Below are 13,296 nucleotides of genomic sequence, written 5' to 3'. Positions count from 1 at the left end.
GATTTGATTGTCTAGCCACACTGAACATGAGTCAGACTCTGCCATTTTTAATTCTGTGGCTTTCTAATTCCTTCTACAATTCAGAGTGTATAATCAGACTGTGATTGTGTTTGTGTGTATGACACTTTTCCATTATAAATTACTCCTAATTTATATAAGCATATTAGCTAATGTGCTTTAATAATATTGATACTTTTAACTCTGTAAGCTTACATGTTATCACTTAATTAATCTTTTTGATTGTCACTACTGCAAATTCTTCTAGAGTAGATTTATAAATCTCATAAGATTAAATGTGTCAGCAATCTTTGTCTTGTTTCTTTCTCCTTTAAGGCATTGGAACGGGTTGCAGTTGGCCAAGGGGTAAGTGAGAGTTTAATGTAGCTAAGATAGTTTTTCTCTCAAGCCCTCTTCAGACTTGACCTGCTGTTGAACTTGAAACCTGATGGATTTTAATAAATATCACCTCTGCTTGTCACCGCTGCACATTCAAGTGTATACATGCTCTGTGTGTTTAAAGTAAAGTCAACTTATGGAATGATATATTGAGCTTTGAGAAAGTTTCCACATTATGCTCTTATATTAACCTCTCATTTCTTCATATTGTATTAACAATCTGTAAATATTTCTAACAAATGCTGTGGCTGACCATCAGGCTTTTATGGGGTTAGCTCAAGCAAAGAAAATGATGTAACATGTAATGTATTATTGAAGTGTAATCTAAAACATGTTTCATTTGGTTATTTGATAACTTTTTCAATTTAATAAGTTAAAATAGCTAAACAGGCTTACAAGTATAAATAGAAGTTTGATATGTCCTAAATATCCATTAACTGTATTATTGTCTGTGTATTCATGAAACTTATGAATTAAAAAAAAACATTTTTGAACATTATCATAAAATTATTCTGTTGAACCTAAATTTCGAAAAATCTATTGTTTCTTTTTCAAGGAACATTAGTGTTAATTGTATTTTAGAAATAATAGTTGCAATAACAAGTATGACTTGCTCTAGATCAGTAACTTTGATGGGTCCTTTGGTGGTGATGGCAGCTGCTTTTTCTCCTGTCTATTAATTTTGCCTGCCTAAGATGTATCATGGTGAATAAAGTGAGGGACACAGGTAAAATGTTTCAAATGAATACTAAGTGCTCAGTCAATGTCAGCTGTCATCACCAGTAATAATGGTTATCTTGAAAATAATAGTTCAGTCTAATGTAGAGCTTTCCAAACTTCTTGTCAATTGTGGTAATAAATACGTAGGACTGTGAGTTATGGGTCATGATTGTGCCCTGATAGGCAGGAGGCAACTGGAAGATAACAAACTCTAGGACTGCAATCTCTCCTCCCACTAGACATCCTTGACTTTTGCAGTACACGCTACCTTAGTGTTTCCCTGGGGCCCTGGGAAAGTGAGGAGCCTGTATGATGTTGGTGTCGACTGGTGTGATTGTTTTTTGTTTTCCAAGATTTTGCTCATGCATCCATTCAGTCTGAGGAGTTGGATATTATTTTAGCCTTACATAAGAACATGATATGCAGCAGAAATTTAATGATACAGTCTGGCTCCCTAAATTAGTTACAGAACCATGACTTGTAGCTTGTGTCCTCTGCCGTAGTCCTGTGCATCAAATGAGTAATGCATGCATCAGGGTATATGCTCTGTTTTTTTCCTGGTTTTAAAATGCACTAAAAGTTAGGTGGCTTTATCACTTGTGAAGGACGGAAAGTCAATTCTGAGCCACACCCAGTTTACTCCTAGAATAGTCAGGCACAGGACTGACTGCTTGGGAAAGGATGAGTGTCTTATCCTTCCCTCTCTCCCTCCCCCTGTATTCACCAGGATGGATCAGCCTAGTCATCCAAGAATCAAAATTTCTCTTTCTCTTAGGAAGCAATTGTAAAACTTTTATTTGCTCACAGTAACTTGGGAATTATAATTGATTTTGTCCCATGTTTTGTAGGTGGCAGGTTTTCTGCCTTAAAACAAAGACAAGGTTTTATTTAGTGTTTGACTATTGCTGAATTCAAATATACTTATTCTGGTTAAAAATAGATAAAAAAATAAAGTTGGGAAGATAACTCAATTTATAAAGTGCTTGCCTTGCACGCCAGATAACCTGAATTCAGACCCCATGTTAAAAATCAGGTATGGAAGCCTGCATTTGTAATCTCAGCCCTGGCAAGGCAGAAACAGCCCCTGGCACTTGCCAACTAGCCCACCCTGTCTACTTGGTGAGGTCTAAACCAGCAAGAGACCCTGTTGCGACAAGAAAGGTAGACATGGGCCATTCCTGTGGAAAAATACCTGAGCTTGTCCTTGGCACATGTGCACACACATCCACACAAGAACAAGCATGTATCCAAAGAAAAGGAATGAAAGTTACAATTTATCACTTCAAAGGAGAACAGAGTTTGAAAAGACTAAGTCAGTAAAATACTCACTCCACTGAAATCTGTCCTTAGAACTTGACCAGGCATTGGGCAGTGAATTTCATCTTCTTTGACTTCTCCGAAGCATCCATTATCATTGGCCTTCCTTAATCTTGACTCATATTTTTCTCTTTTGAAAATAGTAATTTTGCATGAATGCTGGCTTGTTGCTAGCTTATTTTTTCTTTACTCCTGTACTGTCAGTATCAAGAAGTCTCTGGAGGTAAATTTTGGTGGCTTTTATAGTTTTTTATGTTCAGTTCCCAGTACCCATATTAGACAGCTTACAACCTCCTGTAACTCCAGCTCCAGGGTTTTCAACACCTCTGGGCTTCTGTGGGCACCTGTACGCATGCCTGAATGCACACACACACACATACACATATAATTTAAAAAATAAAATAAAACTTGAAAAAAATGTTAGAACATTCATGAGGCACCTCTCTGTTTTTCTCCTACAAGCAGTGTTTCCTGTTTCCTTTGTCCTTTTTCTCTCTACTCGTCAACGCTGTGGTGCTGTGATCTTTCATGCTTTGGACATGGTTTTTAAAACATTTCACATAGGCACTGTCTGTCACAGTGTGGTTCCTAGGTCTTACCTCTAGTCCACATCACTTCGGAAAGGGCCTCATCATGTTCTTTTCACACATGTCCTTCCTGACTCTGCTGGACTTCAGAGATGATGTGGGTGGACTTGAAAGTTTATTTCTGCCCTTTTAGCTGATAAGTAATCCATTTGGGGCAATAGCTTAATTTTTATTGATTATGACCTTTCCCCATTTACTGCAATTCCTTTTATGGTTTCTTGTTTTGTTTCAGAATTATTTTCTCAGTGAGTTAGTCTCAGGGTAATCCTTTAATTTACAGTAGAAAAACTATAAAAATCCTACTATTTGTTTAACAACAAAGTCAGGTTTGTAACATTTACAAGTTCCCAAGTCTAGTAGTAATTTTGTTTCTGGGTTTTACTTTTTATTATTCTTATACAAATATCTGCATTTTTTTTCAGCTGCCTACTGAATCACTCTTCTATCGTGCTGTTCTGCAGAATATTATTAAAGATTATTATGGCATCACCAAATGGTATGAGAATTTTACTTTGTAATTATGCTGGGGCCCAGAGGTCGATAGTTTTCCTAGGACATGAAATATTTTCAGTTCAATACCAAGTAACCAAACAATAAGTACACAAGTAACCATGTTATATTGTTAGATAACTGAATTTTTAATATTTGGGTAAATTTATGAAGATTTATAATATATTTATAAAAATTTATAAAAACATAATAAGTTTTTGTTCATGTAATTCTTGAAAATAACTTTTCTTTTGAGAGAGAGAATGTGGAGTTTATTAATAATTACTCAAGGATAATTAGTGTGGCCCAGAATTGGCCCAAGCGAAGAGGAACAGGGACGTCCCTAACTTCAGCACATTTTATCATCTGTGCCAGTGGAATAAGAGTGCAGATAGTGTGACCGTGAAAGTAAAGTACGTGGTACGTTGTCTGGCAGTCAGTTGGAAGTGAGTAGATGGTGGTCCCTCCATTAGTAAGATCACCTTCCTGATACGTCACTTGTTCTATTGGTATTAAAGGGATTGGCTAATCCTTCCAGTGAAGCTTTGTAACTAAAGCAGAGATTCCCATCCCCCTTGATTCTGACACACACTGACACTCATGAGGGTCCATCAGAAACCCAAGAAATCTGTGCTTCTACTGGGCTCAAACTGCATCTCCAAATAAGACTTTTGAATCCAAATACTCAGGTTTACAAGCCTCTGCTGTGTAGATTTTCAATTGGATAAGGCATCTTGTGACATGTTTTTGAACTTATGGAACAGCAGAGCAGAAATACCCAGAGAGGAAAGCTGGGGGCTGCAGGTTGGAGGGTATATTTTCTCAGTGTTAGGAAGAGTATACAATAAATTGTGAACATATGCAGCCCTCCTTCTCCCAACTCTTCTCAGATCTATCTTCCTTCCCTCCACAGCCAATGTTTTGTCTTTTTATTCCCCCCAGTAAGGTTTTAATTTGTGCTGCCCAAATATTCTTGGATGTTTGCCCGTCCAGTGGGGTGTATTTGACTTCTCAGACAGGGGGCTATACCCACTAACCCTTCCTTTCCCAGCCCTTCACCGGTGCTGAGAGCTCCTCAGTTAGTGGAACTTCGTGCTCATCGCCCCTTTGCATACTGGAACTCGGTCTGGTTTGGGCATGCCTGGTCTTATGCATGCTGTCACAACTGCCCTGAGTTCCTATGTGCCACTGCCCTGCTGTGTCCAGAAGACACTGTTGTCTTGGCATCGTCTACCTCCTCTGTCTCTTAAACTCTTTCTACCCCTGTTCAGCATGGTAGGGTCCTGTCAGTTAAGGCTGGATAGAAAACTGGCACTTAATGTGGGGATTTAACAAGGCAACTCCACATAGTTTATCTGGTAGTTAAAAGAAGGTCTATTTTGGGGTAACCACAGTAGAGGGGTTGGTTAAAGGATCTGGGAGAGGTGAGGTGCAGTCCAGCTTGGTTCTCTGGAGAACTCTGACTTGGTCTACAATCCAGCATCCGGGATCCAAGGAGCCAAGAGAGGGCCAGCTTGTACAGATCTCAGGTCTTAGCCATGCCCCAGGGGCAGGTCCTAGGTAGGTGTGGTAGTTACTGGCTGCCTCAGTGGAGTGGTGCTTCAAGGTCAAAGCTGGAACAGCTTCCCACTACAGGCACTCTAGTGTTCCTTATTAAGAAGTACCCTAGCACTAACAGAAACCACAGGGGAAGCTTGCCTTCCTCCCTACCAAGCTACCCAGCACTGATCGGTTGCACCCCTATTCTCCCACCAAAGGCAGTATAGTATAATAATCAGAATTTACACTATTTCTCAACAGTTACTAGATACTCCAACGTCAGCGCAGATCACTTGGGACTGTGGCAATAGCAAGGGAGAACTCGAGCAGGCATCTAAAGTGTCCAAAGATGTTTGCAGCACTTTATTCCTAGATACACAAACTGAAGAAAACAGACAGACGTCCATCAGTAGTTACGTAATTAAAGCAATCTGTGAGCGTTCCTATCAGAGACTACTACTTGGCAATAAGACAGAATGGAATATTGATAGACACAACAACCTGGCTGAATCTCCGGAGACTTAGATTGGATGAATGTAATTATAAATTATAAAAGGATTCTTTTCTTACATGTCCTTGGGGATGGAAGTATGGCTCAGTGGAAGAGCATTTTTCTAGTAGACACAAGGCCGTGGGTTCATTCTCAGCACCGCAACAGGACAGAATGCGGTGAACAACAGGGTGGAGACACGCCAGTATGTTCTTGTGATGACAGGTTATAGACGCTTCAAGATACTACTGGTTTCTGGAGAAAGGGAAAGTAGGATGAGAAGGAGAGGGTGTGCCTGTAAGACAGCAAAACAAGTGATCCTTAAGGGAAGTGCGTCTTCCTGATAGAATCAGTTTCCACTCTACCATCTGGAGACTTGGTGGGAAGCTACATGAAGGCTATACTAACCCCTGTTCTTCCTTCGAACTTTGTGTGATCTTACACCTTACTGTAAAAATAAAAGCTGTGGAAAACAGAACATATATGGCACACATAAAAATTTTAGAATTACGTTATAAAGTAACAGTAAGTGACCAAAATTAAGAAAAAAAAATGGATGGTTTTAAGTATCTTAGAATTAAAGAAGCTAGAAGTATATAGGTCAGCAGAGCAGCCCTTGCCTAGCATGAGTTGGGCCATGGTTTTGATCCCCAGGACAAAAAGACAGACAGACAGACAGACAGGGGTAGGAGGCAAGGAGGGAGAAGAAGGCGCAGCACCCCAGGCAGCAGCAGTCTGCTGCGTACGAAGGTGGCGTCTGAAAGGAAACACCAGGAAACAAAAAGATGAAGAGCGCCAGGGAAAGACTAGAGGTGTGTGGGAAGTAGTGAAGAGGCTTCATTGCTATTGATAAGAAAAGACAGAGAACAAGGTGATAGAAATATTGGCAGGGTTGTTGGTCTTGAATACAAGAAGACAGGCGTTACTAGATTCAGAAAGTGCACAAATCTCAAGACACACTTTAAAAGAACAACTTACAGACACATAATGAGAAGAACTGTGGGAATGAACACGGGACTGAGAGAAGGAAAGAAGAGGCCTTCAGAAGGACTGTGGTCGGGCTAGACTGCTGAGGGTGGGAAGGTGTGGCTGCTGAAGCCTGAGGACCTGGGCTCCGTCCCTTGGACCACAGGGTCACTCAAGCCATACACACATGCATATGTGTATAAATAAATGTAACGGAAATGTAAAGAACTGCTATTCAGTAGGAAAAAATCAGAAGTTGAATCATGTTCAAAGGGCTGGAAGAAATATTGGCTACAGCATAAGATATTTAAAAGCCGGGATGAAATAAAGATATTTTCATATAAAAATAGCAAATATGTATCCTGCTAAAAGAAATGCTAAATGATTAAAATGGCTGTGATTTTCTGCAGTGGTCTCCATCGGTTGCAAGAGAAGCAATTGTAAACAAAGAACTGTGGGCAACCGAGGAAAGCGGGGAGCAGGAAAGGGCTATTCCCCAGGGAAGAGCACACCGATTGGTCATCCAGTGCCAAATGGTCAGCCCTGAGAACATACATACAAGTAACATTACCCAGACTGAAGAAGTTACATTTAGGAATATATATGTATATACATATATGTATATACATATACATACATGCATACAGTAACAATGAAAAGAAAAAGCCATGACTTTGAAGGAGAGAGGGAAGGAGTATATATGGGAGGGTTTGTAGAAAGGGAAGGGAAAGGAGAAATAATATAATTAAATTATAATCTCAAAAAAATAATGTAGGGTAAATTATTGTAATGGCCAGAAGGTCCTCAGAAACTTCCAAGCAAATTTTATTATAGCCAAAATAGCATGGTATCTGATATTTTTCTTCCTTCTCTTTTTAAATAATTAAATAAATGGAGCAGAAAAAAATCTAAAATCTATAAATTATTAAACATAAGATCTTAGGATGGTAGTCAGATTTTCAGAAATACGATTTTTTTTTACCCAGACATCATTAAAAAGCATATTTGCTACATACTTCCAGAATTTTAAGTAAAAATCAGCCATATCTAGACCTGTGTATGGTTGAACACACCACCCAGCTAACCAGGAGGTTGAGGGAAGAGGACCAAAAGTTTAAGGCCATCCTAGACCATATAGAGAGATTCTGTCCAAAAGACCAAAAGAGAGAACAAAAAGTAGCATGTCAAATAATGAACCTAACAAAGGTAATTTAAGACACTCCTATAAAAATGCTGAAGAACTCTTAAAAAATGTATGTATTAAGCTAAAATGTAACCTCTCAAAATGATGACTTGATTGAAATCTATATATAAGGTTTTAGAGTGCAAAAGACAGAAAAGTGCTGTCCCTTAATTCTTTGATATTTTGTTTAGTTTTCTTTGTTGGCTCAGTTAAGTTGTTCTCAGGTGAGAAGCCTGCCCTACAATACCTGCAACATTATTCCATAAGTCTCTCTGATTGCTTATACCGTCTAATTAGAAGTCACAGTTTTTCATGGACTTAACCATAACATCATATTCTGTTATAGTTTTGATTTGGTATTCAATACACTTAAAAGTCAGTAATTTGAAGAACTGTTTTATTTCATAAATAGTCCTTATATGGAAATTTCCGAAGGGAATTGAGCACCAAAGAAAGAATTTCACAGGGTAAGAATCTCTTGAAACACTTGCAAAGAAGGGAAGCCCAGTGCACATAGTTTGTTTGTGGTTTGCCTTATTTTTTGCTGTATTTGGGGGTGAACCCAAGCAGGCTGGGCAAACATTTTACAACTGAACTTCATCGTTACTGCCTTATCCATTTGATTCTATTCTGTGATGAGAACCACATATCCAACTATACAAGAAACAGATACTTTTTTTCTGTGGCCAAGTTTAATCTTCTTTTTTTTTTTTTTTAAGTCTGACCAAATAGTAAACTGAAAACTCAGATCTCTTAAACATTCTCACAAAATTACAGCAGATGTTTTCATCTGTAATGAGTGGTCAAGTTAAAATTAAAAGCATGATTTATATTAATCTGAAAGGAAATTTAAAGATTTTACAAAGTAGGACTCCATGTTGGAAGTCGTCAGTGTGTATTAGCATGTGAAAGGTACAAGATCACGGCTCATTTATGATGTTGGAGAAACTGAGCTTCTGTATATGTCTTTTCATGATTGTTTTTATTTATTTAGTGTACATCTGCTTCATTGTGTCCTGAAAATCTATACAGCTGGAGAGGGCTGTGTGCCACCGTGCTCTTACATTATAGTTTTGGAAAAGTATGTGGGTGGTGTTGGATTGCGTTGAGTAGAATTTTAATTAGACCTAGTGTATTCTCTTATTAAAAGATGGAGTACAATTCCTCCTTAGCATGCTGACCATGCTTTATTCTCACAGAGGGCCATCTTTTAATCTGCCCTTAATTTTCTATAATTTTTCTTTCAGACAATCACTGCATTTTTCTAACTTGTTGAAAATGTTTGATAATTTTTCACCTTTATATACCCACACTAAAAGATATTGTCACATTCAAGACCACGTCTAATCTCTTACAAATATCCTTTCCACTAAGATCATTCTCAGCTCTCCGAGCAGTTACCCATGCACCCTGACTGCAGCAGATTCTTGCTTTCCCGTGTAACTGTTTTTGTGCCTCCTATGATCTCTGGATCTTTTCTCTAGCTGGTCTGTGCTCTTGCCCATGACTGCCACTTCCTTCCTGCCAGAGCCTGGAGCAGATGAAATCCTCAGTGCCCTTTACACTCCACACGAGTTTGCTTTTCTCCTCACTTCTTCTTTCCTCCGTTGTTCACAGTAAAATGGTGTTTCAGACATTTTATGAATTCCTTAATGGCCACATGAAGGAATGAAATGAAATGTCCTCTTTACACCACTCTTTTCCCTTGTTGATTATCTTCCAACGTGATTATGGTCTTATATGTTTCCTTTCCTACTCCCCCCCCCAAAAAAAAACAACATTCAGTACTGCTATTATTTTTCTATTCCCCTTTAATATATTCTTCTGTGTTTTACTTACCTCACTTGAGCAAACCACCCTTTTCAGGAGCCTTAATGTCCCCATGTTGCTAAATTCCACAGTCGCTTCTGCAGCCTTATCTTTCTTCGCCTGCCGTCTGTGTTGCCCATAGTTGACTGTTCTGTGTTGAAGCCTACTTTTTCCTATTCTAGTGAAACACTTCAATGTTCCTTGAAAATTTTTGCCAGAACGCTTAAGGCGTGGCATCTGAAATCGCCTGGCTGGAATTCTCCCCACAGACACTCTGCTGGCTCTCTCACCCTCCCTTCAGTCCTTCCCTCAGGGCCATCCTTTGCAGAATATCTACCAGGCACCCTCACTCGCTCCTCTCTACCTGTTTGGCTTCCTCTCCCCAGTTTCTCAGTGGTAGTCCCTGTTGCACTGCCATTGACGATCACCTCATAATCCCTACCATCCTTTCTCTTGGTTTTCTTCAGTACAACTGGTGGGACCTGATAACCTGCCTCAACAGTCATTTTTTTTTTATAACTTTCTTTTTATTTATTCTTTGTGTCTTTCACATCATACATCTCGATCTCATTCATGTCCACTTCATATCCACACTCTGCCCTTGCAATCCTCCCCCACCAAAAAAAAAAAAAAAAATGAAATTTAAGAGAAAAAAAGGAAAGAATGAATCTTGTCATGGAAGCTGTAGTGTGACTCAGTGAGGAAATCCTGTTGTCCATGTATCTTTACTTGCAAGTTCATTGCAAAGAGCCATTGGTCTGGTTCGACACCTCTGGTTTCTGCTACACTATCGATGCTGTGCTGGGACTCCTCTTGGACATACTGTTGTTGCTCTGTGTCCTGGAGATCTTGCAGCTTTAGCAGGACCAACCCCTTCATGTCCTCCAGCAGATCATGCATGAGGAGGATGTTAGGGTGGGCTAACTCCTAACCTTCCACTAAACCTCAAGTTCATGACTTGCCTAGGCTGGTTGGCCATTGATCTTCAGGGACTGCCTGACTCCAGCTCTTCAGCTTTCCAGGGCTGGGGTTAAAAGCACAAGCCGTTATGCTTAAGTTGTTACCTCAGGTCTAGGGATCCGAACCCAGATCCTTATTCTTGAACACCAGGTACTTTGCCGACTGAGCCGATTACACAGTCCCTTGAACACTTTTGGTTATTACAGCATGAATGTTTTTCAAAACTTACAACACTTACGTTTTTGTTTGTTTGATTCGGTGTTTGAGGGACACCATGAGTGTGCCGTGGTACCTGTGGGAAGGTCAGAGGACAGCTGTGGGAACCAGTTCTTCCCTTCCACCACACGGGTCCTGGGATTAAATCATGTCATGAGAGTTACCCAGGAAGATGACAGTGTTATAAATGATGACTATAAAAGTGAAGAGTGCAGATTAGTTACAACAAGCTCTCACAAAATGACTGACGTTACTGAAAAACAGTATACACCTATATTTTATGTGTGTATGGCCTTCTTCCATCCTTTATTTCCTGTAATTTAAGTCTGGAAGGTCTTGGGCCTACCTCATTTTCTCAGGTTAACCCACAGTTCAGTATTTATCTTAAAATTGTACATGCTTCCAAATGCTGGCAGATAGAAATCCTTTTCTTGCAACTATAAATGAATGGGCCAAATTCTGCATCAGAAGTTCTCATAGCTCCTTTTCCTTATATGTGACAAGAGAGGAATAGCTATTCTATAAGGCCATCACTATAGAAAGGTATTATAGAATATACCTACATTCAGTAAATCTACAACTCAGAGGTGACCATTTGCAGCTTAGTAATATAAAACACAAGTTCATCCCTGCTCTGCTGGAGGTAGTATTGTCCAGAAGTTCCTGTCTGAAGTGGTAAAGCCAAATATCAGGCAGCCTACTAAATCTCTCCATACTGTTTTTCTTCTTGGGGTCAGTAATTAGACGCCACATGGAGTTGTTTGAGGGTTAAATGCATTAAGAAAGAGTGTGTTCTTTACTTGGCACTTTTCATTCTTTATTATTAGTTCTCACCATGTACTAATTTATATTTGTTTGTATAGTTAGGCTTGCCTTTGTCTTTATCTGAGTACAAAAAGTAGATCTGCTTAGTGATGTATTTCCCTATTATTGTGTAACAAGATTTGTTCTGGTACAACATTTTTGATTAATGATTGAATCCACTATTGGGATCCTGCCATATATTCCTTCTGTGCTTGGTACTAGCAATATGGTCATGAACAAAGCAGAACCTTTTCTTTAGCTACTTAGAGTAGTGATTGCAGACATAAATTTAAATGTCATGTCTTTGTCAATAGTTGTGAATATGCACATAAAGTGAATGCTTATCTGTGATATGGTAGTGTATAACTTTTATAACGAGCTCAAAAAAGCAGAAAAGAAAGGAAGGGGGAAAGAAAGGGAGAGAGAGGGAAGGAGGGAGGGAGGGAGAAAAGGAAAGAAGGAGGGAGGGAGGGAGGGAAGGAGGGATAAAATTCTAATACTCTTCCCCATTGGAAAAGCCCACTAGCTTAAAGGAAAGACATCATGGTCAGAAAATTAAGAATATATGAAAGAAATGTTTTATGTCAGGAATCCAATTTCACCTGGAATGCTAGAGAAGGGATCCTAAAGGAAGCAATGTTTGAGGAGGATCTGAAGGGGTTTCGGGCTTCCAAGGACAAGGCTGGAAAATGGAATGAATGTTGTTCCAAGACTAGTGTTTATAGTTAAAAGAAAGTATGCTCAAGAAAGCTGTTAAAATGCCAGTGTTGCTGAGGAGACAGTGTCATAACACAATGTTGGAGCTCAGTGAGAACCCCAGAACAGGCTTCTTCACTCAAAGAAGGGTTCACATCTTACTCTCAAGGTTCAAGATTCATGAGACACTCTTAAAGAATTTAAAAAGCAAGAGTGACCCGGCCAGTCACCTTTCTTGTTCTATTTGGCTTATAGTTTCCTCCTGTTATTGCTCCAGATAAATAAAAGATTTCAAATGTCTTATGCAACAAATTATTATATAATATACTAAAAGTAGTATTAACAATAACTATGCGGTAAGATTTTGGAACAGTAAAAGTATACTCTAAAAAGGAAAAGTAAGGCATGATCAGATCAAAATTGAAAATGTTTCTCTTATTTTTTTAGACTATAGTGTTTACTTTCTCTGTTGAGGGACTCCACTAAGGTAACAGTGAGTAGGAGAGAATCACCAGAATCCTTGCATCAAGGGAAAACCTTAATGGCTTTTCCCTTTGGGGGTGGGGAGACTACCCTGCAAGTGTTCTTAAGGTGAAAGTCATGAAATGACATTAAGTGGAATCTTTTCTGACTAGCTCATTGGTTCGTTGTTCTGTGGTGTCTAAGTACCTGTCTATCATATCAATGTCTGTTATGCATAAGAATGACACATAGCCCTGTGAAAGTTTTTCTTTTTTCTGCTTCCTCAAAGTCCACCTATGATTACTAATGCCTTTTCATTCAAGACAGTGGAAAAATAACAAATTGGATGCAAAGATAAAAAGGGCTGTAGAAATTCAGAATAAGCAGATGGCTAACTACTTTACCAAAAAGAATATGTACACCTGAGCTTTGCCACATGATTGACTAGTATAAGTGAGAAGAGTGAGGAACTCCTCACCTGTTTAGAAGTGATTATGTGAGTAGATAAAACAAGGCAAACATGTGGTGGACAATCTAAACCAGGAAGCAAACACTTAAGGAGAGAAAACTAAAGTCTAGAATATAATGAATGGTGGGTGAAAAGGTGGAAAAATGCTGTCATAAATGTGGGTCCTGGCTGTATAAGTAAGGATTCTCTATTC

General features: G+C 39.1%; 1 protein-coding gene across 3 annotated transcripts in view; it reads left to right on the top strand.

The window, feature by feature from the left end:
* Mettl25 (methyltransferase like 25) overlaps positions 1–13,296 on the top strand; it is a 77,080-nt gene that overhangs the window by 47,052 nt on the left and 16,732 nt on the right. For all 3 annotated transcript variants that reach the window (XM_042263187.2, XM_042263188.2, XM_042263189.2), the window contains exons 7-8: positions 334–363; positions 3,443–3,516. In XM_042263187.2, the coding sequence (XP_042119121.2) occupies positions 334–363; positions 3,443–3,516 (104 nt within the window). The remainder of the gene's footprint in view (positions 1–333; positions 364–3,442; positions 3,517–13,296) is intronic.

The sequence above is a fragment of the Peromyscus maniculatus genome, chromosome 18 (assembly GCF_049852395.1).
Source record: "Peromyscus maniculatus bairdii isolate BWxNUB_F1_BW_parent chromosome 18, HU_Pman_BW_mat_3.1, whole genome shotgun sequence".
NCBI classification, from domain to species: domain Eukaryota; kingdom Metazoa; phylum Chordata; class Mammalia; order Rodentia; family Cricetidae; genus Peromyscus; species Peromyscus maniculatus.
This window is presented reverse-complemented; position numbering and strand designations above follow the sequence as displayed.